The 27,967-nt window shown below is 54.0% G+C and overlaps 1 protein-coding gene across 2 annotated transcripts; it reads right to left on the bottom strand.

Moving 5' to 3' along the window:
- Positions 1 to 376: 376 nt before the first annotated feature.
- GPI (glucose-6-phosphate isomerase) lies at positions 377 to 27,967 on the bottom strand. Of its 2 annotated transcripts, XM_004439701.3 has the most exons (18): positions 27,790 to 27,966; positions 26,635 to 26,725; positions 26,208 to 26,276; positions 23,947 to 24,066; positions 18,631 to 18,714; positions 18,350 to 18,496; positions 17,484 to 17,555; positions 16,949 to 16,993; positions 15,551 to 15,604; positions 5,176 to 5,236; positions 4,723 to 4,766; positions 4,448 to 4,600; positions 3,350 to 3,479; positions 3,130 to 3,206; positions 1,351 to 1,479; positions 1,053 to 1,128; positions 901 to 967; positions 377 to 789 (listed from the first exon to the last, which is right to left on the bottom strand). In XM_004439701.3, the coding sequence occupies exons 1-18, from the start codon at positions 27,909 to 27,911 to the stop codon at positions 654 to 656; spliced, it is 1,677 nt and encodes a 558-aa protein (XP_004439758.1). In that variant the 5' UTR covers positions 27,912 to 27,966; the 3' UTR covers positions 377 to 653. The 2 variants fall into 2 exon arrangements, with proteins under 2 accessions (XP_004439758.1, XP_087278245.1); XM_087422119.1 differs by lacking the exon at positions 18,631 to 18,714 and having other exon boundaries at positions 27,790 to 27,967.

Raw genomic sequence — 27,967 nt, 5'->3', positions numbered from 1 at the left:
TCAATGTCTGCCTTATAAAAGGAAAGAATTACCTGAGCCAGGAGATGGTAGTTACCCTTGATCTTGGCCAGGAATTCACCCAAAACAGACATAATCTCAATGTGGTTTTAAAACTATCCAGTGAACAGAGGTATACGATTCCTCCAAAGTCACAGAGGCGAGGAGTGGAAGAAGATGGAGAAGGGACGTGATTACAGAGGCCAAGTTCCATTTGTGCCTCACCCTGCCCACTCTCTTCTCAAGGGACCATCCTCCATTCTGGACCAGCTTACCACTTACAGTCAAGTCTCAATCAAGGCACATCACTCCTCCTACTGAGGACTCGAACTCCTGCAGAGAGCACCATCTCAGGAAACAAGAGGCTGAGCCTACAAGCTCCTTTGTGGCATCTTTATTTTTGTACCTGGTTTTATGAACAGTGTGAACATGGGTCAGAAATATCAGCTGCACTGAAACACTTCAGCCAATTGTAAAACAGAGGGACTGTGAACATGGAGGGAGTAGGGGTGGCAATTCCAGACCAGCTTCCTCCAAAGGGCTTGTAGTCCAAGCCCACAACCAGACGGTTCTCTGGGCAGGACCATGCAGTGCAGACTCTGGTGAGGAGGGACGAGAAGGACCAGTCACAACAGGGACTGCAGCCACACGTGAGTTTATTGGCTTCTGGCCTCACGCTCCTGCTTGATGAAGCTGATCAGCCCATTGGTGGAAGAATCGTGAGAGGTCACTGGGCTGCTGCCATCAAGCTCAGGCTCAATTTTCTTAGCCAGCTGCTTTCCCAGCTCCACTCTGCCAGGAAGAGGAGAAAGAATGGTATGAGGAAGGTTCCAGTGTTGCTAGTGAAATACACAAGCCAACCGGCAGGCATTCCCTCTCCTCCCCCTTGAGTCAGCAACTCACCCCCACTGGTCAAAGCTGTTGATGTCCCAGATGACACCCTGAACGAAGATCTTGTGCTCGTACATGGCTGCAGAGGTGGCAGACGGTGTATGTTAGGGCTCCACTAGCACAGTCCAACCTACCCCAAGCAGGGACCTTCCCCACTCACTCACCAATCAAGCTTCCAAGAATGAATGGCGTGAGCTTGGTGAAGACAATTGAGTTGGTTGGACGATTTCCTTCAAAGACCTTCAGAAAACACCCAGGAAATGTCCCCGGGTTAGTCATGATCCCCAAAGGCTCAGAAGGAAAGTGCACCCTGCCCTAGAGGCTGGGATATGCAGGTCTGTGAGGACAGCCCCTTCTATTGCATAGGACAAGGCAGGCCCACCATAAGCCCCTGCCCCGGCCCAACTTTATCCTTCCAATGCCAGGATGCCACCCAAAGCCCACTTCAAGAGAAGTGCCGACCTTGTGCGGCAACAGCTTCTCCAAGTCCTCAGGGCTCTTTCCCGCAGCCTGGAGCTCCTTCCGGGCCTCCTCTGTTGACTTCCCCCTCATCAGGGCCTCAGTTTGGGCCAAGAAGTTAGCCAGGAGGATCTGATGAGAGACATCCAGTTACACTGAGAAGCACTGTCTGAGCTTCAGGCAGAGCGACAAGACTGCCTAGCACTTCCCAGTTCGGGTCAGTCCCAGCCCGGATCACGCTGCCGTCCCCCACTGTACAGCAAGGGTGGACGGCAGGTCACATGTGATGACACCGGAAAGTAGGTAACGATGATAACTACCCTTTAAGGAATATGCCCCACTTGCCAAGGGCCCTGCTAAGAACTTTTTTTTTTTTTTAATTAATTTATTTATTTTCCCCCAAAGCCCCAGCAGATAGTTGTATGTCATAGCTGCACATCCTTCTAGTTGCTGTATGTGGGACGCGGCCTCAGCATGGCCGGAGAAGCGGTGCATCGGTGTGCGCCCGGGATCTGAACCCGGGCCGCCAGCAGTGGAGCGCGCGCACTTAACCGCTAAGCCACGGGGCCGGCCCCCTGCTAAGAACTTTACCAACATCTATCTTTTAAGATCCTGAGGAGGAGAGGTATCATCTCTTTTCTAGTTGAGCCTGTTTCCTCAAGTCAACAGCACTGAATCGCAGAAGTACAGGGGGAAGAATCAGAATTCAGATTCTGGGTTCAGAGACTATCTGAGCCCAAAGTTTGTGCCCACAGTAACCCATGCTACTCTGCACCCCGAGATCAGTCCTCTTTAAGGACTTTGTCAGGTTAGGAGTTGCACGGTTTTCCCGCTTGCTGCTGTGGTAGGTAAGATCTTGGCTCCATGATCTTTGCCCCCTGCTGTTATGCCTGCGTATGTTACATTACATGGCAAAAGGGATTTTATAGATAGAATTGAGGTTACAGACCTTAAGATACGGAGATTATTCAGGTGGGCCCAATGTAATCACATGGGCCCTTAAAAGTAGAAGAGGAAGGCAAATGAGTCAGGCAGAGAGATGCTACAGAGGAGGCAGGAGAGAACTGAAGCTTGAGAGGGACTCAACCCACCATTGCAGGTTCTGAAACGGAGGGGACTACGAGCCAAGGTGGCTTCTAGAAGCTGAGAATGACCCCCAGCTGCCAAACAAGGAAACTGGACCTCAGTCCTACAACCATATGAATTCTGCCAGCAATGTGAATGAGCAAGGAAAAGGATTTCCCCCTACTGTCTCCCGGAAGGAACAGTCCAGCTGACACCTTAACTTCAGTCTGTGAGAACCTGAGCAGAGACCCAGCAGAGCCTGCTGGACTTAAGACCCACAGAAACCCAGATAATAAATGGGTGTTGTTTTAAGCCACTAAGTTTGTGGTAACTTGTTATGGCAGGAATACGAAACTAGTATAACTGCCGACCAACGCATTAGGTCTTAAGAGGTCTGGGTGTAACATGCGCCTACATTATTTATTTTTTTTTTTTTTTGTGAGGAAGATCGGCCCTGAGCTAACATCTGCCAATCCTCCTCTTTTTGCTCAGGAAGACTGGCCCTGGGCTAACATCCATGGCCATCTTCCTCCACTTTACATGGGACGCTGCCACAGCACGGCCTGCCACGCCGTGCGTCGGTGCGCGCCCAGGATCCGAACAGGCGAACCCTGGGCTGCCGCAGTGGAGTGTGCGCACTTAACGGCCTGCACCACTGGGCCAGCCCCTAACATGAGCCTACAAAGGTGTGAGGAGGGGCTGGATGGGGGCACTTACCTTGTGATGCAAACCCTTCCTTATTGGGTGCTGGGTCTGGACCGGGATGAGGAAGTCACAGGGTATCATCTTGGTGCCTGTGAAGGGCACTGTGGTCACCCAGGTGCCCACCCCAACCCATAGGAGCCACTCATATGGTCTATAAGAAAGCGCTGGCCACATGGAGAAGTCTCTGCTAGTGGGCCCTCCCCTCCCCAGCAGCACCCCAGATGGGCCCTACCTTGGTGGATGAGCTGGTAGAAGGCATGCTGGCCATTGGTCCCTGGCTCCCCCCACACAATGGGGCCTGTCTGGTGATCCACACGGGTGCCGGACTTGGTGATATACTTCCCATTGGACTCCATGTCACCCTGAAATGGGGACAGAAACTCAGCCCTCTCCCTGCAAGTCTTGCTCCTTGATGCACAATGCCCAAATCCTGCCTGGGATGTACCCGGAAGACCTGCCCTGACCTGGCCCCGTGAGATGGCCAGAGGCATGATCCTTCTATTGCCCCTCACCTGTGAGGACACAGGCTCACAAGCTTTCTGGCAAAACTACTCTGAAAGACCCATAACCAGAAGAAGGTAGGTGTGGAGGTCTGGAGAGGACCTCCCTAAGAGCAGAAATTGGTCACAAACTCTTCAATTGATGTCTTAGGGGAGAGGCACCTGGGGTCTAGAGCACACAGCCTTTGAGGGCTGTCACCTCAACTACACTCTGGGCCTTGGGGAGCCTTGGCCCCTCCTCTAATCACAGGATCCACCCTCAGGTATTGGTGAAAGTCATCTGTGACTGCCCAAGGGCTGTAGGGCAGGGACTGGGTTTGTGCTAAACAAAAGCCGGGACAGACGTGGAAGGACTGCCTGGCACAGAATCTGGACTAGGAGAGGGGCTGCTCGGTCCCCGGGGACTCTGGAGATTCCAGGGGGGCAGAGGGCTGTGAGTAACCCGAAGAGGCACCACAGACAGGGTGTGTGGTGGGACAAAGGCAGTGCAAGCCATAGGGGTCCCGGCCTGCAGCCCCACCCTACCGCAGGCACACAGAGTGATGTCCAAGAAAGAAATGACTGGCTGAGATACATGCTCTGAGCCAAGCCAGGGCCTGACTGGCCATATCATAACCAGTCATGCCCCTCCCATGGCAGTCAAACTCGGCTGCCACTCAGATCGAACAAAGATTCACCATGAGATAAGGAGCAGAAGTGGGCCTTGGCCATGCCCAAGGGTAATGGGGGAAAAAGCCGCCAGGGGAGCAGGAACCTGGGCACCTGGGCTCTCGGGCCTCCCGGGCCCCCCACAGGCCCCGCTGACCCCAGGCCTGGCCGGGCAGCCGTACCTGCTGGAAGTAGGCAGCAAAGCGGTGCAGGTATTGGTCATACGGCAGCATGGCATGCGTCTCACACCCAAAGCAGTTGATGTACCAGATACCCAGCAAAGCCAGCAGGACAGGGGCGTTCTTCTCCAGGGGCGCCGTGCGGAAGTGCTGGTCCTGGAACGACAACAAGGTGCGTGGGAGCTGAGCAGCTGCCCAGAAGGGAAGGAGAAAGGGACCTGGACCAATCACATGTCTCTGGCCAGCACCTGGCAGATAACACAGGCCTCAGCACTTACCATCCAGTGAGCGCCTGAGAGCAGCTGCTCAAAGTTGTCAAATCCTGCAACATAAAACAGCATCAACAGAAATGGTCATGCCCTATGCCCTCCTGGCAGTGGACACAGCTTCTTCTGGAACCAGGGAAAGGCTGGATGTGGAGCCAGAAGAAACAGGACCTGGGAGGACTTGGGCCTGCAGAAAGCTTCTCTATTCAGAGTCGGCCCTGAGCACAAAAGCTGATCTAAGTCTATCTAGCAGGGGATACAAATAGGACTGCAGTTGTGAGGGGCAGAGAGAAAGCCCAACCTGAAAACCCAAAAGAAAACCTGGGCCTGCCCTCCTGACCTGAAAGAAATGTTCCAGCCAAGGGCAGAGAGGCCAGTGGCCTGTGGGGATAGGAAGGTGTTTGGGACATGAGACTCTCACCCCATCTTAGATTTGTCTCCCAAGATAGAAACACACACGCTCACCGATGTGCAGGGCAATGGAGAGTCCAATGGCTGACCACAGCGAGTAGCGTCCTCCTACCCACTAGGAGAGACAGGAAAAGGTGCTGAGGAAGGGTTGGCACACCCCACCCCCCTCCCTCCTGCCACAACTTGCCCCCCGAGAGCAATGCTCGTCCACAGGTGCAGCTTGGAGGGCCTGGGCCCAACCCACCTCTGAGAAGCAAGACAGCAGGCCAGGCGCTGGCAGCTCTCTGGGCTGACCAACAGGGCAAACTATGCATGGGACCAGTCAGAGCCACAAGACTCAACCGAAGACCTTACCATGGCTGGCCCTGTCTCCTCAGACACGGACAAACCCAATACCTCGTACCTCGTGCTGGGCTCATCTCCTCACACACTGACAGACCCAGAGCCTCATACCTGGAACCAGACCCCCATTCCTCAGATGCCGACAGACCCAGAGCCTCATACCTGGTACCAGGCCCCCTACCTCCTCAGACACCGACAGACCCAGTGCCTCATACCTGGTACCAGGGCCCCCTTCCTCAGATGCCAACAGACCCAGTGCCTCATACCTGGTACCAGGCCCCCCTTCCTCAGACGCCGACAGACCCAGTGCCTCATACCTGGTACCGGCCCCACCTCCTCAGACACCGACAAACCCAGTGCCTCATACCTGGTACTGGGCCCATCTCCTCAGACACCGACAGACCCAGTGCCTCATACCTGGTACCGGGCCCATCTCCTCAGACACCGACAGACCCAGTGCCTCATACCTGGTACCGGGCCCATCTCCTCAGACACCGACAAACCCAGTGCCTCATACCTGGTACTGGGCCCATCTCCTCAGACACCGACAGACCCAGTGCCTCATACCTGGTACCGGGCCCATCTCCTCAGACACCGACAGACCCAGTGCCTCATACCTGGTACCGGGCCCCACCTCCTCAGACACCGACAGACCCAGTGCCTCATACCTGGTACCGGGCCCATCTCCTCAGACACCGACAGACCCAGTGCCTCATACCTGGTACCGGCCCCACCTCCTCAGACACCGACAGACCCAGTGCCTCATACCTGGTACCGGGCCCATCTCCTCAGACACCGACAGACCCAGTGCCTCATACCTGGTACTGGGCCCATCTCCTCAGACACCGACAGACCCAGAGCCTCATACCTGGTACCGGGCCCCCCTTCCTCAGATGCCGACAGACCCAGTGCCTCATACCTGGTACTGGGCCCATCTCCTCAGACACCGACAGACCCAGAGCCTCATACCTGGTACCGGGCCCCCCTTCCTCAGATGCCGACAGACCCAGTGCCTCATACCTGGTACTGGGCCCATCTCCTCAGACACCGACAGACCCAGTGCCTCATACCTGGTACCGGGCCCCACCTCCTCAGACACCGACAGACCCAGTGCCTCATACCTGGTACCAGGCCCACCTCCTCAGACACCGACAGACCCAGTGCCTCATACCTGGTACCGGCCCTACTTCGTCAGACACCAACAGACCAAGCGCCTCATACCTGGTGCCAGGCCCCACTTCCTCAGACACCGACAGACCCAGTGCCTCATACCTGGTACCAGGCCCCACTTCCTCAGACACTGACAGACCCAGTGTCTCATACCTGGTGCCAGGCCCCACTTCCTCAGACACCAACAGACCAAGTGCCTCATACCTGGTACCAGGCCCCACCTCCTCAGACACTGACAGACCCAGTGCCTCATACCTGGTGCCAGGCCCCACTTCCTCAGACACCAACAGACCCAGTGCCTCATACCTGGTACCAGGCCCATCTCCTCAGACACCGACAGACCCAGTGCCTCATACCTGTGCCAGGTCCAGCTTCCTCACACACTGACAGACTCAGCACTTCATACCTGTGCCCAGCCTCTTCAAACACTGACAGATCCAGCACCTCATACCTGTGCCTGGCCTCTTCAAACACTGACAGACCCAGTGCCTCATACCTGTGCCAGGTCCAGCTTCCTCAGACAGAGACAGATCCAGTGTTTCATACCTGTGCCTGGCCTCTTCAAACACTGACCAACTCAGCATGTCATACCTGTGCCAGGCCTGGCCTCCTCAGACAGTGACAGACCTAGCGCCTCCTACCTGTGTCTGGTCGTACCTTGTGGAACACAACAGACCCAGTGCCTCATACCTATGTCAGGCCTCTTTGAACACTGACAGACCCAGCTTCCCATACCTGTGCCTAGCCCACATACATGGACATTTACAGATAAGAATCTCATAGCTGTGCCTGGCCCCGCCTCCTTGGACACTGACAGTCCCAGTGCTTCATACCTGTGCCAGGTCCTATATCCTCAGCAACAGGCCCAGTGCCTCATACCTGTGCCCAAGCATGCTTCCTTGAACAATGAAAGACCCAACACCTCCTACCTGGCCTGGCCTCTCCTCCTCAGACACCAATAGACGCAATGCCTCATACCTTGGCCTGGCCTTGCCCCTTCTGATACTGACATATCCAGTGCCCATTCCTGACTTCTCAGGCTGTACTACAGACCCAGTGCCTCATACCTGTACCTAGCCCTGCCTCCCGGGACACTGACAGGCCCAGTGGCTCATACCTGGGCTTGACCAGTCTTCTCAGTCTCAGCCCCAAGATATACCTAGGCCTACCTTCACACTGTGCCTTCGCGTGTCACACTTGCAGATTCCACTTTGTATCATCAAAATCCTCGGAACTCCATTCCCATCTTCCTAACACCTATTTATGGAGCACCTACCATGTTCCTAGCACAGGTAATGGAAACAGTCCTTGGGGAGAAAGATGTAAAGGAAACAATCATGCCAATAAATATGCAAATAAGACAAGTGCTTTGGAGAAAGGAAATACAATACTGACACCAATTACAAAAAGAATCTGAAGGGTGCCTGAGCCTGGACCTGAAGAAAGAGCAGGCATTACCCAGGGAGGCACTGAGAGAAAAGCATTCCAGCAGCCAGAACAGCATATGCAAAGGAAGGGCCACCTTTGTCAAAAGTGAGAGAATTAAGCCCCATGGAAAATGCTTTGAGTGACTTAACTTCTCAATTCTCCCATGCTGATCCAAGGGGAGTACCCTTCTAGATGCAAAGGAGAGATGCTAATTCATTACATCCAATGGATGCCTTGGGACATTAGTGCTTAATTCTCTAGTGGAAGCCCAGTGAGACAAGCTGGGCGGCAGGAAGCACAGCACAAGCTAGAAGATGAAGGAAGGAGTGAGGACTGAAGGGTAGAAGTTGAGAGGCAAAACTGGAGAACCGAGACTTCTGTAGATATAGAGATAATGGAAGCAGGAAACCATGTAGGGGCCCCCAGTGGTCGTCCAGAGAATGACGCTGCCCTGGACAAGGTAGTGCAAAAGACTGATTCAACAGAGGTTCAACAAACAGAATGAATTGCAAGACTGAGAACCAAGTGTGGCCCAGAGGCTTCCGGCTTAGGTAATGAGATGAACGGTGGGGTCCTTCGGGTTTTGGCGAACCTTACCTGATGGACACAGTCCTGCAGGCCACACCATGCCTGACACAGGCTCTCAGACATCACCTAACAGATTCAATTCTAGAAACTGGACTGCGCAGTCAGCCCTCAGACCGACAGATTCCAGGCTGCTGACCTGGGCTAAGGTCGGGTCCTCAGACCTCAATTTGGGGAGAGCCCAGCAACGCCAGTGTCTGATTTGACTCTCTGAGACCTCAACCTGCAGACACAGGTCTCCAGACCTCACCTCTCCCTGTAGTAGGCCTCTCAGACCATAGCTCCTAGATGTAGCTCCTCAGTCAGTTCACTGTTCCGCGCTTCACCTGCCCTGGTGCCCAGACCTCACTTTATCTAACCATGTATAACCCTATCTGTTTCCTCACCTGGGTAACGCAGACCCTATGCCGATCAGACCCCAGTACTAAAGACCACACCTTGGACTGGTTATAGGTCCTCAGGTCTCTGCAACACCCTGAGCTCTGCCCATCACATCTGACCAGGTGCTGAGTACAGGTGGTTGACCTGGCTCAGGAACACACTACTGGTCGCACCTGATCCAAAGGGCTCTCCAGACCTCCCCGGGCAGACCCAGGTACACATACCAACAATGACTCTGGCTTTCTCTTGAGGACAGCCCATGCTACCCACCTAACCATGCCTGATCCTCCCACTGAAGGTCCCACCTGTGTCTGACCCACCTTCTCAGGCCTCACCAGCCACACCAAATATGCATTTCTAGGCTAGATCTTGCCCCACTTATTTCACCTAATAAGCCCAGAGATGCCAATCTATATCTGAACCCAGGCGGCAATAACCCACCTACGATCATATTTATATACCTCTGCCCATGTGACCCTGGATCCATGAACTCACTGACAAAGCCAGGTCACCATAGCAGTACTGGGCATGGATGCAACTGAGAGGTTAGCTCTGCCTACCTGTGTCCTACTCTAGTGCCTCATACTGCAGGGTTATACACCCAGCAGGGACGCCCCAGACAGCTCAGCTGATGGACCAGGTTTCATATACCTGCCTGCGCTTGGCTCCTCACCTCTCAATCAACAGACCCAGGTCCACCTCCCTGAGCCCAACTCAGACTCCTCACACCTTCCTGAGAGATCCCGCTGTACCTACGTGGGCCTGACCCCGGCTCCCTAAAAGGCCTAACTTGAGAGACCCAGGTCCATTATCCTGTGTCTGACTCAGCTCTTCATGTGTCAGAGACAAATCCAATACTACTAACCCCTGATTAACGTGGGCACCAGCACCTCACTGGGAAGCCTCAGACCTCACTGGATGCAAACATCTCTGCATACCTGTGCTCCACAGACCCCACCTGAGAGATGTGGTTCTACCTACCTGTGACTAACCCATGCTCCCCAGGCCTAACCTCTAAGACTTGGGCCAACACACCTGAGGCAGAACCTTGCTCCAAGGACTTCACGCACAGGACCAAGGTGTACATACCTCTGGCTCCAAAATCCTTGCTTGTGAGAGCCGCACCTACCTATGCATGTCTAACTTAGGGCCCACGGACCTCCTATGAGCCCCACCGTGTTCTGCCTACCTGCAGAAGACCCCAGTGTTGCAGGCCTGACCTGAGAGGCTGCTCTACCCACCCAGGCTTAACCCTGGTTCTTCAGGTCTCACCACAAAGACCCAGCAGTACATACTTTTGCTGAATTCAACACCTGCAAGAACCAACTCTACCTACCTGTGTTCAACTCTTAACTCCTCAGGCCTCAAGACACTACACTTGGCAGACGGGCTTTGCCTACCTGCCTCTGACCCTGGCTCCTCAGACCACACCTGGTGAGCCAGCTCCATCTAGCTGTACATGGCCTTGGTTCTTTACACTGTATGTACTGGGCCAGTTCTACATACCTGTACATGATGCTGGCTCCTCAGACCACACCTGGTGGACCAGCTCTACCTACCTGTGCTTGCTCCTGGCTCCTCACACCACACCTAGTGGGCCTTCTTTACCTACTTGTGCTTGACCCTGGCTCCTCAGACCACACCTGGTCGGCCAGATCTGCCTACCTTACATGCCCCTGGCTCCTTACACTGCAGCTGGTGGGCCAGCTCTACCTACCTGTACATGACCCTGGCTCCTTAAAAGACCTAGTGGGCCATGGGCCGGCCCTGTGGCTTGGTGGTTAAGTGCGCGCGCTGCAATGCTGGCGGCCCGGGTTCGGATCCCGGGTGCACATCGAGGCGCCACTTCTCCGTCCATCCTGAGGCCGAGTCCCACATGCCGCAACTAGAAGGATGTGCAGCTATGACATACAACTATCTGCTGGGGCTTTGGGGGGAAAAAATAAAATAAATAAAATCTTAAAAAAAAAAAAAAAAAAAAAAAAAAAGACCTAGTGGGCCAGCTCTGCCTACCTGCGCTTGACCTTGGCTCCTCAGACCTCACCTGGCAGGCCAGCTTTTCCTACCTATGGCTTGACCCTAGGTCCTCAGACCATACCTGGAGGGCAAGCTCTGCCTACCTGTGCTTGATCTTGGGTCCTCAGACTACACCTGGCAGGCCAGTTCTACCTACCTGTGCTTGACTCTGGCTCTTCAGCTTCACCTGGCGGGCCAACTCTTCCTACCTGTGTTTGACCCTGGCTCCTCCAACCACACTTGGCCGGCCAGCTCTGCCTAGGTGTGCTTGAACTTGGTTTCTCAGACCACACCTGGAGGGCCAGCTCTGCCTACCTGTGCTTGATGCTGGGTCCTCAGACCACACCTGATGGGCCAGTTTTACCTACCTATACTTGACCTTGGCTCCTCACACCACACTGGAAGGCCAGCTCTGCCTACCTGTGCTTGATCCTGGGTCCCCAGACTACACCTGGTGGGCCAGCTCTACCTACCTGTGCTTGACCTTGGCTCCTGGGACCACACCTGGTGGGCCAGTTCTACCTACCTGTGCTTGCTCCCGGCTCCTGAGACTGCACCTGGTGGACCAGCTCTATCTACCTGTGCTTGCTGCCGGCTCCTGAGACGGCACCTGGTGGACCAGCTCTATCTACCTGTGCTTGCTCCCGGCTCCTGAGACTGCACCTGGTGGACCAGCTCTATCTACCTGTGCTTGCTCCCGGCTCCTGAGACCGCACCTGGTGGACCAGCTCTATCTACCTGTGCTTGCTCCCGGCTCCTGAGACTGCACCTGGTGGACCAGCTCTATCTACCTGTGCTTGCTCCCGGCTCCTGAGACCGCACCTGGTGGACCAGCTCTATCTACCTGTGCTTGCTGCTGGCTCCTGAGACCGCACCTGGTGGACCAGTTCTATCTACCTGTGCTTGCTCGCGGCTCCTGAGACCGCACCTGGTGGACCAGCACTGCCTACCCATACCTCTTCTCAGCTGCTCACATCTCATCTCAGACATCTGGTTCTTACTTGGGCTTCACTGTGACTTTTCAGATCTCACTAGACAGACCTAGTGTTGTGAACCTGCTCTGATCCTGGTTCCATAGACCTTACCTGACAAACTCTGCCCTATGCACCTGTGCTTAACTCACGCTGACAGACCCAAGGATACAAACCTGTGCCAGATACAGAATCCATAGACCTTCCCTGAGAAATTCAATTCCACATACCTGTGCCTGGCCACAAGTTCTCACCCTCACAAGATATCTCTACAAGATGGGTAGAGATGCAGTTCTGGGAGGTCCAGATCCACTCATGCCCAATCCCGGCTCCTCAGATCTCACCTGAGAGACCTAGCTCGAGCCACCTGTCTTCACTTCCTAGTCTCCGGGGTGATCCAAGAGATCCAGTTCGGTCTAGATGAGGCTAACCCTGGCTCCTCAGGCCTCACCTGACAGATCTGCTCTACTTATCTGCCTCTGAGCTCAACTGTGAGATAGAGCTAAATGAACCTAACCTGGCTTTTCAGGTCAACCTACCTCTGCTCGCCTTTGGTTTCACAGACATTACCTGAAAAACTCAGCTCTACCCACCTGTGCTTGACCCTGCTCCTCAGATTTGGAATACAAACCAGGGCCTCACTTTAGCAGCTCAGAAACCTTACCTGTTTGAGACCCAAAAGTACAAACCTATATCTCACCTCAACTACTCAAACCTCACCTGACAGACCTGCTCTACATACCTGCGCCAGACCTTTCCAGATGGATGCAGTTCTCCACCCCTTTGCCTGACGCCAGCTTTTCAGTCTTTCCCATCGACCCGTGCATCACCAGAACTGCTCAGACATCACCGGAGGGCATAGTTCTGACCTGGACTCCATCCTGGATTTCCAGTCCTCGCTCGTCAGACTCAGCTGTGCCTCCGCCTATCTTTGGCTCCAGTGTCCTTACCTGACCAACCCAGTTCTACCTACATGTGCCTAATCTTGGCTCCTCAGGCCTCCCCTAAGAAACCTGGTTCTACACACCTTGTCTGATTCCAGCTTCTGAGACCTCAGATAGATGGGGCTCTACAGACCACCCCTGGCTGACTCCACTTTATAAAACCCACCTGAACAGACACTTCCCTCAACCTGACAGACTTCTAGCTGCTCACCTCAGCCTGAGGGAAGCCTGGTGAGAGCCCATTGGTGCCAAACAGTGTCTGAGTGACTTGGGCCTCAGACATCTCACCCTGCAGACACAGGTCAAGACCTTTATCTACCACAAGCCTCTGAGACTGCACTTTACTGATGCAGCTGCTCAGTCAGTTCGCCCGTCTATTCTTCACCTGCCCCAGCTCCCTAGTCCTCACCTTTTATACCAGGTGCATTCCTGCCTCTCCCGTACCCGGGCTCCCCAAACCCCACCCCAGTGAGACCCCGATGCCACACACCACGCCTTGAGCTGGTTATGTGTCCTCAGAGGACTCTGCCCATCACACTTGGTCAGGATGCTGAGAACCAGGGGGCTTACCTGGCTCAGGGGACCTATGTTTGCCTAATCCTGAGTTCTGATCACCGCATTTGAGTGATCAGCCACCATGACCTGATGCTCACTTCTCAGAACCAGTCTGAGACCCCAGTGTGTACACTTGTCCTGTGCCACAGAACTAAACCTCAACCCACAGATCCCAGTTTAAGTACCTGTCCGTGACTTTTCCTCCTCAGACTTCACTTAGAGAACCATCTCTAAATACCTGCGTCTCCTTCAGAAGTCGCAGACCTCACCTGCACTTTTATCTGTCCTGGCTCCCCTTCAGACCTCACTAGCCAAAATTAGTTCCCTGAAATGTGCTGACTCTGACTGAGCCCTGAGAGATCACCATTTACCACCATACCTCTGCCTGATCCCAACACACGAGGCTGCCTCATGACTGACACCAACCAACTGGGCCTCACCACTTATATGTACCTCTGCCCGACTGGACTCTTCTGACATTACCTCAGAGCCAGTGCAATATCCCTATGTCTCTTCTGACTCCTCTATCTCAATTGAGAGACCTTAGATCCAGAAATTTCACCTGTACCTATCCCTGGCTCCTCAGATGTCACCTTCTCGATTCAGCAATACACACCCTTACTGACCCAGGCAGGTCCCTCCTCCAACTGCTGTGGTATGTGGTACATCTGGCCTGGCCCAGGAGGCCTCCACTGTGCCCACCTTGGCCACTCAGGCCTCAGTGAGCTCAGGGCCCAGGTTCCTGTGCCCAACTGTCATTGCCAGGCCTCACCTGGGAGACCCAGGCCTCTCCCTAAGCCCCACTCCAACTGATCTCTGCATGCTGGGTGGTCACGGGCAAGGAAAACCCAGAATGGGACACGGCCCTGCTGGGCTCCTTAACTAGCAGGAGCACCCACGCGTCTCTGACCACCATCTGCTCAGGCTCCAGATCCCAGGGAGGAGGTAGAAAGTGGCTCCCCTCCTTTATCAGGCATGCAACATTTGTTAGAAGCTGCACAGTCTCGCTCGACCCAGGCTCCTCATCTGAGCCACAGGACGCAGAAAATGATTTGAGTGACTCTTCCCAATTCTTCCAAGGATGGTACATAACTAGTCCCATTCTAGAAAGAAGTTAACTCATTACACACAATAGATGCCTTAGGGCGTTGGAGCTTGATTCTCTCTCTTACTCCAAGGCCTTTAGAGCTTCCAAAAGAGGTTACATCTGTGGTGCTGCCACCAAGCGAAGACCTCCCAGTCTAAAGGCCTGGAAACAGCCCAGATGGGGAAACCCTCTTCGGTGCTCCTGCCATGGTCACATGTTAGAGCCATGCCCACTGCACAGAGCACCCACACCAACCCTGCACTGCACCCCTGCCCCCTAAGCCTTCCATGCATTCCACAGGCGGATTCTCACACCACTGTTGCATCGGGCAAGCTGCAAGGAAAGCTCCTGCTCACTGCTCTGCACCAGCTGTGGCTCTAGCAGACATGAGTCCATGTGACCGGCTGTCACTAGAGGGGCCTGTAGCTCCGCCACTCAGGCAAGGTTTGCTCTGCCAGCTGCCCAGCAAGGCTCCCTGAGGCCCCAGGCCTGGCGCCTCCTCTCTGCCCCACCTCCAGCTGCTTCTACGGCTCCTTTCCAGGCCTGCCCAGGCTCACCTTCTGCCTCACCCTGCCCCTTGGCCTTTTCAGATTGCGGCTGCAGTTAGAGGAAAGGCCATCACTGAGAATAACTCACGACCTCAGCCTAGTGAGGGGGGTCGGGGTGGCTCCAGTTACCGCACAGTGGGTGCTGCTGGCAGGCACCCAGGGGAGTGTCACCTGGCCCTGCAAGCTTGGCCAGCCCCCGGGGGAAGTGGAACCCTCATCCTGACTGGGCTGTTCCTCCCCACAAGCCTCTCCAAGGGCCTCTCGGCCTTTCCAAAACCAGGCATGCAGTAGATGCTCAATAAATGTTGACCTGACCTCACTGGCCCCTCTCATCTGTGGCTCAACAGTCATGACTTGGCGAAGGACACAATTCACCCAGCACAAGGAAGTGCCTTTACTTACATCCCAGAATTCAAACATGTTTTGAGGGTCGATTCCAAACTCCTTCACTTTGGTCTAAAAGGGCAAAGGGAGAGAGAGGGAAGGAAGCCTGTGTTAGCCAGACAAGAAGAGGAGCTCCAGGACGTGAGGAGCAGGGCTGCCTGAGCTGCGGGAGCACCCCCACTTCCCACAGCACCCAATGGGGCAGGGCGAGAGCAGTCTGTGAGTCCAGCATGGGGACCAGAGGCTGCCCAACCCCGGAGCTGGATACCAGGCCAACTTGCATCCAGCACACCAGTGGCCTGGCACCTGCGAAGCCCTCCGAGGGGCACTGCACACCCATTGAGGACCTGGCCCACGCACTCTCTGCAAGAGCTACTTCCTGGACACCACCCACATGTCCACAAAGCCTGTTGGGGTACCAGAAACCGACCCCCAGGACATTTGGAACCTGAGCCTAGCCCTGGAACCCTAGCCTGGGCAGGGGCCACCTCCCAGGCCAGGCATCACATAGCCCAGACACCTGCCCAGCCCTTCCAATATCTGGGATGGTGATTCTGCCCCAGGAGGCCTTCAGGAGATGACTGACCCTGTTTCTCGGGTGCTCTGTCCCCCGGGCAGACAGGGTCAGCAACCCCTTACCTAGTCCCCACAGCAGGAGGCACCCTACTGACCAGTCCGAGCTCCGCCTGCAGGAGGTAGTGGTGCTGTGGTGTGCCAGCCTTAACACAGCCTCCTGTCTCCCCCCACGAGATCAGCACTGGAGGCAGGGGTGCAGCGGGGGTGGAAGGAGTGGGAGGGAGTGGTCTGGACGACCTGGGTGCGCTTCCAGCTGACAGCCCAGCACAAAGCAAGTACTCACAAGGTGTGCCACTTACTCCTGGAGCACAGCCCCACCCTGCCCCACCCCCACCCTACCTTACATAACCTCAGGCCACACAGACGATGAGAACTGGCAGGCAGGTGACCCGCCTTCTAATCCCAGCATCACTGACTCTAACCCTGGCAGACACTGGCAAAAAGTCACATTCCTTCACTGGGGCTTAACATCCTTCCATGAGAATCAGCGTGCGTCCCCCACCCCTACCCAGCATATCTCACTTGGAGAGAGACCAGTGGTAGAGACCAAGGGAGGTCATGTGTGTGGAGTGTTCTGGATATCAATCAAGCCTAGGAGATGGATGGGGTTAACTGCAAGCCCCTCAGCAGAGCTGCAGAAATTTGATGGGAAAATGTAGGAAAGACAAGCATGGTTTGCAGTTCACATCTCTCATAGGCAACCAACCCTTCTATCCATCAGCAGGGCCAAGATCCCTGAACCTGTGAACCACGCCTCAGCTCGTGTGTTCTGAAGGGCCATGACCTTGACGTGGCCCAGGCCCTCTGGGAGGTAGTCTTGGAGCCCACACGGGCACTTACCGTGTTGGTGGACAGGGCAACAAAGTGCTTCGCAACTGCAGAAGGCTACAAGAGATGGAGCCAAGTTACACCAAACCCAGCCTGGGGCCATCCAAGGTAGTGACCCTCCCATCTCTGGAGAAACCAAGGCCCTGGCTGGGACTGACTGTTCCCAGTCCTCGGTTCTGAGGCTGCTGGAGGAGTCCCAAGTCAAAGTTGAGAGGACAGAGGGGTCAGAGGCTGGCCAGCCCATCCCAGCTCACAGGCACACACAGCCCAGGGTCCCTCCCCTGTAAAGCGGGTGCAGCCAAGGGTAGAGATGATCCCTCAGGGCCAAGGAGCCCTAAAGAAAGGGCCCTCAGCCAGTTCGAGCAGGTTCTGCCACATGTGGCATGTCTGGGGCTGGCAAAGCCAAACATCTTAATCAGAAAAAGCAGGCACCAGAGAGGCTGCCTCCTGCTGCCAACTTCAAGAGACACAGGGCTCTAGGGTGAGGCTTGGCCACTCAGGTGGATGGGCAGGCCCACCCTGTCTCCCAGCCCACCCCAGCACTCACATCCTTGGCTGACAAGAGAAACCACTCCTTCGCCGTCTCTGCGTTCGTGATGGTCTCCTGGGTGGTGAAGGTCTGCAGCCACAGAGTACAGCAGTTGGTCCCCAGCTCAGGGTCAGTGCGGCTGAGCCAGGGCTCAGCAGCAGAGGCCACGTCATGAGCCAGGGCTCAGCAGCAGTCGTCACAAGGAGCAGTGCATGTGGGTCAGTGACAGGTACTCCACATAACCTCCACCCACGTGTCCACAAAGCCACGCCGCGTGGCTGTGTCTGGGGCAGGGCCTGAAGTAGCAGTGTCATCCTGTGATTCCGGGACTTCACAACCAGAGCAAGGGGAACCCTCATAAGAGCCACATCTCTCCCAGCCCCCCCACAGGTCAAAGGCCAGAGCATCTCCCAGGAGAGGGGCTGACGTCACGCCTGGGGCTCCCTTCAGCCCAGGCTAGGCTGTATCTCAGAATTCAGACGGAATTCTTAATATTTTATGTGCGTTAATTTGAGTAAATAGGGCATAAAAGACAACAAATGAAACCCTTATATTATCTGGGGATGGCTCTGGGATCAGAAAGGAGCAGACATTAGGGACAGATCTTAAAGAAAGAAGAGAACAGTCACAGGCTGAGCACAGATCCCACAAAGTGAGTGCGTGTGACCTGAAGACCAAGTTCAAACTGACCAGTTTAGGCTTTCAGTCAGGTAAACTGTGTTTCCCGCCAGACAAGGAACAGCCTGAGGGCAGCTGCGCTGACCCAATCCACAAAGCGTGGCTCATCAGAAGCAGTCGGGAGGGTCCAACGCCCAGGGCAGTGGCAAACATCCACCCGCCCTGCCCCACGGGGTGGGGAGCCAGGCCGCGTCCAAGACCCATACCTTGGAGGCGATGATGAAGAGGGAGGACTCAGGGTTCAGGCTGGCCAGAGTTTTGGCAATGTGGGTCCCATCAATGTTGGAAACAAACCAGACCTTGGGACCTCCTGAAGAGTACGGCTTAAGGGCTTCAGTCACCATGAGGGGTCCCTGTGGGGAGACATGCCATCAGAAAACAAGATTCCAGGGCCCACAAGAGGTGGGGACAGCCACGACTCATCACTGAAGAAATCAAGGCCCTGGATGGGACCCCTCACCCCACCCCAAGGCCATCCTCTCCTCACCAGGTCAGAGCCGCCGATGCCAATGTTGATGACATCCGTGATGGGCTTGCCCGAGTACCCCTTCCAGTCGCCACTTCGGACGCGCTGGCACAGAGAGGAGAGATGCCATCAGCCCAAACCCACCAGTATAAGCTGCTGCTCAAAAACCATGACCTGCGCCTCCTTATGCCTCAGTCCCAACTTCCAGGCCCTCACAGGCGCCTACTGAGACCCTTGTGGCAGATCCTGCCACGCTCACCCCGGAGAGTAGACCCTGTTTCATCATTTGCAAAGTGGGGCCACATCCCTACCTCACAGTAACATCGTCAGAATTTGCAAAACAAGGGTTGAACTCTGAGCAGAACCTAACATGTCAGAGACCAAGAAATATGAAATGCCCGCTATGGTGAGAGGTCTGTGCTGGGGACAGGAACATCAGACATGCAGCCTCCACGTGGGCCCCAAGGACCTTTGCCTCCTGGAATTCACACCCCTGTATAGTGCCCCCCATGCTGAAAAGGGGCCACCTATGCACCCGTTAGGATACTGCGAAAATGACGGAGCACGACTTCAGAAGCTGGGTCAGGAAAGCCCCTGCAGCTTCTGCCTTGCTCTCTTGTATCACTCACTTTTGGGCAAGCCACCTACTATGCTGTGAGGACAAACAGTCCCATGAAGAAGCTCATGTGGCGAGGAACTGAGGCCTTCTTCCAACAGCCAGGCCAACTCACCACCCGTGAATGGGAACCGTCTTGGGAGAGGATCCTCCAGAACCCGCCAAACCTTCAGATAACTGCAGCCCTGGCCAACATCTTGACTACAACCTCAAGAGAGACCCCCCAAACCAAGACCAACCAGTTAAGTCACTCCTGAATTTCTGACCCACAGAAACTGTGTGAGATGATAAATGTTTACTGCTGCTTTAAGCCTAGTTTGGATTTGTTATATAACAATATAACAAATATATGTAATTTTTTATATGACAACAAATAACTAATGCAGATTACCAGAAGCAGGGTGTTGCCATAACAAAAACCTAAAAATGTGGGCAAAAGCTAAAAGAACCTTGAAGAGAGGGTTAGTGAAAGCCCAAACAAACGCTGGAAAAGACTGTTAGCAGAAGCCTGATAGTCCTCGAGGGGGCTGCTGGTGTGGATTTAAAGATTTAAAGAAAAGGGAGGAGGGGCCAGCCCCATGGCTGAGTGGTTAAAGCTCTGTGCGTTCAGCTCTGTTGGCCTGAGTTCCCAGGTTTGTATCCCGGGCATGAACCTACACCACTCATCAGCCATGCTGTGGCGGTGACCCACATACAAGACTGAGGAATACTGGTACAGATGTTAGCTCAGAGCTAATGTTTCTCAAGCGATAAAAAACAGGAAGATTGGTCACAGATGTCAGCTCAGGGCAAATCTTCCTCAGCAAAAGCAAAAAAAAAAAAAGGGGAGGAAAACATGATTGGAAATTGGAGGAATGAGAATCCTTGTTATGTAGCGACAGGAAGTTTAACATCGTTGCCTGCATTAAGGGGAAAGTAAAAGATGTACCTATTATGAGCTGGATGATCTAACCACAGAGATTTTCAGGCTATGTTAAAGGAACTGCCTAGCTTCTTGGTGCTTTTAATAAAACGCAAGAAGAGAAAGAAGCTAAAGGAAGACCTTTTAAACACAAAGAAGCCAGAAATTGTTGAGTGTGAAAATCCCCAGCCTCTTCAGGCAACAACTGATGCTAAAATTAAGAAATGGCTCCTTAGCAAAGATCAAAGCCAGGGCCAGCCCAGTAGCATAGTGGTTAAGTTCACATGCTCTGCTTCAGCAGCCTGGGGTTTGCAGGTTCAGATCCCAGGTGCAGACCTATGCACCGCTTGTCAAGCCATGCTGTGGTGGCGTCTCATATAAAGTAGAACAAGACTGGCACAGATGTTAGTCCAGGGCCAATCTCCTTCAGCAAAAAGAGGAGGATTGGCAGGGCCGGCCCAGTGGTGTAGTTGTTGGGTTCGTGCGTTCCACTTCGGCGGGCTGGGGTTCATAGGTTCAGATCCTGGGCTCGGACCTACTCACTGCTTATCAAGCCATGCTGGGGCAGCGTCCCACATATAAAGTAGAGGAAGATGGGCACCGATGTTAGCTCAGGGCCAATATTCCTCAGCAAAAAGAGGCGGATTGGCAACAGATGTCAGCTCAGGGCCAATCTTCCTCAAAAAAAAAAAAGATCAAATCCAGGGTACCGTCACAAAAGCATAGTATAAAGATGAAGCCCGAGAGTATAGCTGTAAAAACCCCTTGTTAAGACCTCAGAAAGAACTAAGGTGGTAACATAGAGAACCTTCTGGCCAAAGACAAGCTTCTAAGAGGCTCAAGGGTATTGTTTCTGTGGTCTCAGAAGCAATGGTAGAAAAGGACTTATCCTGAAGAAATTTGTGGGTATGGCTTTTGTCTATTGGAGTGAACCCCCCCAAAAGCTTCACAGGAGACCCACAAAGTTGTTAAGATAACTGAACTGTGAGAAATACCACTAGCTTAAATTGAAAGGGACAGAGATAGTATAAAAGGAAAACAGGCCCTTAGATACCCACATTTCTACAGGCACTAAGCAGGCTGGGAAACCAGGCAGGTGCACACACAGAGTACCTTTCATGTGAAAAGAATGAACGAACACAAAGCCAAAAGCCCTAAGGGATGATCTCAGGCCTTGAGTGCTAACCAAGCAACTGCCCATGTGTCCTGCTGGATTTCAGAATTGCTTTGGACCAAGGACTCCTCTGTGCCCCTCACTCTCCCCCTTTTTGAAAAGGAATTATATCAGTTATCCTATGCCTATCTCACCATTGTATGTTGGATGTGAGAGGTAAATAACTTGTCTCTTTAATTCACATGTCTTCTAATCAAAAGGAACTGTATTTGAGTGGTATCAGGGGACATGCAGGTATTACAACACCTGTACCTAATTTAGATGATGAGGTTCTTGGTACTGTGATGGGACATGGCCTTAGGAGAAGCTGAGGAGGGTATTTTGCACCTGGAAGGAACATGATGAATCACTGGGAGGCAGGGGACAGACTGGCAGCCAACTTCCAAGACGACTCCCAGTGATCCTTGCCTCCAGGCATTGCATTCATGTCCTTATGCAGTCCCCCTACTTTGATCAGAGTTGAGCAGTACAACTAACAGGGTACAACAGAAATGCAAGAGTGCAATTTCCAATGCTAGCTCATAAAAGACCTTGAGGCCCTCTGCCTTTCTCTTTCTTCAATCACTCACTCTGGGGAAAAACAGCTGCCTTGTCATGAGGAAACTCAAATAGCTGGTGGAGAGGTCCACATGGTGAGGAACTGAAGCCTCCCAAAAGCCAGCACTAATTGCTAGTGAGCCATCTTGGAAGCAGATCCTCCAGCCCCCATCGAGCCTTCAGATGGGTGTAACCTTGGGCCAACATCTTGACTACAACCTTATGAGACCTGAGGCAGAACCAGTCAGCAGAGCCACTGCAAATTTCTGATCCACAGAAATGCTGATTGTTGTTTTCAGCTGCAAAGTTCTGGAGTAATCTGAAGACCCAGCAACTTTTATTTTTGCTTTAATAAAGTAATCAACTGCCATAGAAAATTTTCCACCAATACAGAAAAAAATACATTGCTCAGCTTCTCAACTCTCAATCTCACCAGCAAAGTTTTGTTATAATACAGCATTCCAGAGGAGAATATGTGTATATCTTTAATAAAAGTACACATGCCCCTTATTTGACCAGATGGAGTTTTACAATGCATGCCAATTCTATAACTTCCTTTTTTAACTTACAGTATATTCTGAACAGCACGGCAGGTCAATGCAACCGTAGCTCCCTAATTCCTAATGGTGCTCAGGACCACAGTATATGAAGACACACTGATTTTACTAATCACTCCCCTCCGATAAACAAGCTCAGGTTGTTTTCAGTTTTTGCAACTACAATTAAGGTCATGGTGGACATCCTTACCCAATCTTGGCGAACTTTTAAGAGCATGGCCATGAAGAGTGTTCCTCACCACAGAACTGCTGCCATTCAGCAGCTTTTTTGAACTATAAATACCCCATCAGTCTGAGTCAGGTACTCCAGCAGCCAGCTGCAAGGGAGGGCTCTCCTGGAAACAGCTCTGCAGATGGCCAGCGCCACACTCTCCACACGGCACACTGGAGCACACAGGTTGATCAAACAGAACGCCAGGCTTCCGAGGCATGTCAGCTCTGCCACTCACAGCAGATGGCTGGAAATGCCCTTCCCCACACTGAAGGCCCACCACACGTACCAACCACTGTTAAGGGACACTGTGGAATCCAGATTCCCATCAGGATCCCAAGCCTTCCTCACCCGGAGAAGTCCCACTCACTCGGCTGCCAGGCCTCTAGGATTGATGCCCAGATCACTTCCTGCTGTTTCACGTCTGAAAATGGCTCTTAGCCAAAGCAACCAGACTTTGACCAGCCACACGTGGGGGCCACTGCTCTCAGGGACAGGCTGCCCAGATTATCACTCCCAGCGCACGCATAACCCGTACATACAGACGTGCACTCACCCACACTGCAGATGAGCCCTAGTCATTGCCCTTGTACTCCAGGCTTGAGGACATCCTCCAACCCTCGAGGCAACAGTGGTTGATGTGGGGAAATCTCTAGCTGGTTTCTGAGGCAACCCCTACACCCCTCACAGGAAAAGGAGGGACACTTGTGGGCACTGACGCTGAAACAGGGACACTCATGTATTTGTAAGTACACATAAGCTGCAGAAGAGTTGGTAAAAATGAACCCGTGTGTGTATGCATGTGTGCATGTATTGCAAAGAGGAGATGACAGATGTATATATACACTAGTACATGCATAGAAAGCTTCTGGATGATTTCACAGGAAACACTATAAAGGCTGCCTCTGGAGAATTGCCTGGGGTGTGATCAAGGAAATTTTGCAAGCTTTATCTGGTTCCAGACTAGGCAATAAGGGCACATGACTAAAGAAGTTAGAAAAAACAAGTCTCTCACCCGCTATCCCACCCGTCAGCGGCCTCACTTTTCTTATCAGATATCCGCCCTGGCCAGACTGGCACCAGGAGCCCACAGGTGTCAACAGTTCAGGAAGGAGGCTGCTCCACTGCTGCCAGGGAAGGGTGCCTTCAGAACAGGGTCAGGGAAAGTCATGCCTTAGGAGAGCCCCCCAGGGCCAACAGTCACACAGACCTCCCTCACCTCAGGCTGCAGTGAGGGCTGGTGTCCTCTCCAAGGAGAGTGAAGGGGGGGCCCACAGGGGCCCCCATATTCCCAAATACACACACAAGGCCAAGGGCAAGTCCAGCCCAGCAGCTGCTTACCTGGCAGAAGGACTTCATCTTCTGCAGGACCTTGTTGACCTCTGGCATCACATCCTTGCCATCCATCAGAATGGGTGTGTTTGACCGGTTCCGCAGGGCCACGTGCAGCACTGCCCGATTCTGGGGACGAGAGTCAGGGTGTGAAGACCCCGAGCCCAGGGCAGCCGGGCTCCCAGCTGGGCAGGTGCAGTGTGGCTCTGAGCATCAGCTCAACCCTCCATCCACGGGACACGCAGGCCCAGAGGTCTCTGTTGGTACCACGGTCTGGTACTCAGAACCCACTGTGTACTCAGGGAAGGAGGGGCTACCCTAGGACTCGGGCGGAGGCAGAGCGTGTGCCACTCCCTTATGTGCAGCAGACAGTGGAGGGAAGGGAGAATGGAACAAGCCTAGGACAGGCCCCGAGGGCTCATCTGTGTTCAGAACGTGAAAAACCAAGGAAACGGGGACAGAGCAAGCAAAGGCAGAGAGCGGTGACAACAGGTCAGAGACAAGCAATAAATGGCTTCAGAGGACCTGGGCTCATTAAGCCTAGTCTCATCTCCCCCATGAGAGTACATGGTGTTGGCTGCCACCTTTTGAAAAGTGCCCCCAGCCCCTGGATGTGGAGCAAAGCAGGCAACTGAAGCTTCCCTCACCAAGTGGCCCCATCACACCAGCTGCCCGAAACCAAAATGGACCTTAAGTCTGTGATGCGTGCCAGGCAGCTGTTCTTGTCATGTGAGAGCAACAGTCCCAACCAGCTGAAGCCAGCAGGAGTCCTTGAAGGAAATAGGTCTAAAGACTCCAAGTGGGCAGGAAAGGGCTGGTCTCAGGACTCCAACCCAAGGAGAGGCTCACTAAGGTAGAGGGCTTCATGTCACTCTGCCCTCACCCTGCCCTTCCCACTTCTGTCCCACATTCCATACGGCAAACGCACTTCTCCAGGAAGCCCTACTTGATCGCACTCTCCCTCAGCCTGGCCCACCAGCAAGAGACAGGTTGAGTTTGAATCCTGGCTCTGTCTCTTACAGATATGACATCTTGGATAAGTGACTTGACCTCTGCACCTCGGGCTCCTCATGTGTAAAAGGAGGATAATAACATCGTGAGGATGAGACTCAGTGCTCAGCGATTACTGCGCCTCCAGGCTTCCATATCATGCACGAACAGGGCCCCCAAGGCCTGGCCTTACCACTGCTGAGGTTGATCTTTTGACATAAGATTCTTCTTTTTGAACTTGAAATCAACAATCCAAAGAGGCTTATGCACCCCTATGTTCACTGCAGCATTATTCACCATAGCCAAGAAGTGGAAGCAACCCAAGCGTCCATCAACAGATTATTGGATAAAGAAGATGTGGTAGGGGCCGGCCCCGTGGCGTAGCAGTTAAGTGCGTGCGCTCCGCTGCTGGCAGCCCGGGTTCGGATCCCGGGCGCACACCAACGCACTGCTTGTCAGGCCATGCTGTGGCACGGTCCCACATAAAGTGGAGGAAGATGGGCACGGATGTTAGCTCAGGGCCAGTCTTCCTCAGCAAAAAGGGAAGGGTTGGCATAGATGGTAGCTCAGGGCTGATCTTCCTCACAAAAAAAAAAAAAAAAAGATGTGGTATATACATATAACGGGATACTACTCAGCCATAAAAAAAGACAAAATCGTCCCATTTGCAACAACATGGATGAACCTGGAGGGTATTATGTTAAGTGAAATAAGCCAGACAGAGAAAGACAAACACCGTATGACTTCACTCATGTGTGGAATATAAACTAACACACGGACAGAGAGAACAGTTTGGTGGTTACCAGGGGCGAAGGGGGTCGGAGGGTGGGCACAAGGGGTGAAGAGGTGCATTTATATGGTGACTGACAAATAATAATGTACAACTGAAATCTTACAATGTTATCAACTGTTATGACATCAATTAAAAAAAATTTAAAAAAAAATTCTTTTCACCAACAAAGCTTGCAACAAGGACAGATCAGAGTTAAGTTGTCTGAGCATGCCTTGAGAAGCCCTCTTCCTGCAGGCTTGAGATGTGCTCTGCCCAGGCAGAACCAAGAGTCATTCCATGCTCACCAGATCCAGACTGCCAGTCTAGGGGAAGGCACACCCAGAGGCCCTGCAAACCGCTCAAGGAAACAGGCCTTTGCGTTAAGCAAAAGCATTGCCTAAGAGGAGGGGTGAAGACACTGGGTGATGCTGCTAACAGTCAGATGAACCCAAAGGGAAAGAAGAGGCCCTGGAGGGTATGCAGAGTCTGGTGTCCACTGGCTGCTCACCTCAGTGAAGTTGATCTTCTCGCCACTGAACATGCGCTCCCGGGCGGCCTCCACACCCCTGGACTTGGCCTGGGAAGAGAAGACACTGAGGCCTGGTCCCATCCACACTGGCCACCAAGAGTCCAAGCCCCCCAAGCACAAGAGTTCGTGCAGCCCCCAATGGGGCTGACAGATGGCTGCAGCTTGGCACCCTCCCTCACTGCCTGGGAAGGGTCTGCTCAGACATCAGGCACTGGGGTCCCCTGGGATGCTGCTCAGAACCTGTGCCAGGGGCAGGAGCTTAGAGCCCTACATCGGCACAGAGGCAGTTACTGAGGTCCCCTGAGAGAAGGAAGGAAAGACGCCCAAGGACCTGGGGGTTCCCAGGAGCCCAGCTCGCCCACCACACTGCCGGTGACAGGTCAAGCCTCCCACAGCAGAACATTACCAGGTCCACCAGCATCTGCATCACATTCTCCGTCACAAGGTTCTTGGAGTAATCCACCAGAATATGCCCATGGTTGGTGTTGAGGTTCAAGCTGCAGAAAGATGGGAGAAGCCACTGACCACACCTGAGGGCTCCCTAGCTTGCTCCTTGACCAGAGCTGATTCCAGAAAAAGCATCCTCCCTGTGCCACACCCCAAAACGCCCTCAGCTGCCTAGCACAGTGGTGGTGTCGGGTTACCTGCCCGCCCACCAGGCTGAGCTGCAGCAGCAGCACAGCGAAAGAGGCCATCCTCACAGAACAGAGATGCAGACGCTGGGTGAGAAGCCATTCCCCTGCTAAAACTGAGATGCGGGATGGGAAGACAGAGAGCTGGGTGCAGCTGCCCCTACCTAGCCCAGGGAGTGACCATTCCCTCCCAGAGCTTCCACTCTGCAAGCCAACTTACTCAGGGAAGGACCCAGATGACAGGGCTGGCCACTGCAGATTTCCAGTCCGGAACCACAGACCACCCTCCCCAACACGCCTGCGCCAGTGACCGGAACAGCTCGACCCCATCCCCGTCCCCCAAAATTTTCTCCGACATATTCCATTCCATTTCCCGGTCCTTCATAGATCTCCAGACCTAGTCTCTTAGGTAGGAATCATGCCCCCACATCTCCACCCTGCCACCGCGGCTCTCCGCAAATCCCTCGGGCCTGCCCCACCCTGACCGCACCCCACGGACGGTGCCGGGACCCGAGCCCATTCCCGGGCAGGAGCGGACGGCTGGGTTCAGCCCTTCCTCGCCCGCTGCGTCAGGAGGGCCCTGCTCACCATTGCGGAAGGACTCCCTTCTCAAGTGGCGGGGAGGCGGCGGGGAGGGGAAAGGGACAGCGAGCCGCCGCAGAGGGAAGCCGTGGAGGGGCCCACTTCTCATGACTAAGCAGCCCGGGCCCCGAGACCTCCGGCGACCCCCGGGAACCCGCTTCAAGGAGGCGTCAAGGACGAAGTGCGGCCTGGGCCCCGATCCGTAGCCTGGGGTCTCCGGGGGTGCCCGGGGCCCGCCGCCGCGCCCTCCCGGCCTTGGCCTGCACACCCTGACCCCGTGCGCGGCGGCCCGCGCGCCCCGGTCCCGGTCCCCACGTCGGCGCCCCGCTCTGGCCCCGCGCGCGCACCTGAAGTGGTTGAAGCGCTCCCTGTCCCCGTCGAAAAGGCGCCGCAAGTTGAGGTCCGCGCCGTGCTCGCGATGCCATTCCCGAAGCTTCTGGAACTGCGGATTCTGGGTGAGCGCGGCCATGGCAGGAGCGCTTGGGCACACGGACAGGGACGCGCGCGGAGACGGAGGAAAGAGCG

Source organism: Ceratotherium simum, chromosome 33 (assembly GCF_057802395.1).
Source record: "Ceratotherium simum simum isolate JZ-2026a chromosome 33, ASM5780239v1, whole genome shotgun sequence".
Lineage (NCBI taxonomy): Eukaryota > Metazoa > Chordata > Mammalia > Perissodactyla > Rhinocerotidae > Ceratotherium > Ceratotherium simum.
This window is presented reverse-complemented; position numbering and strand designations above follow the sequence as displayed.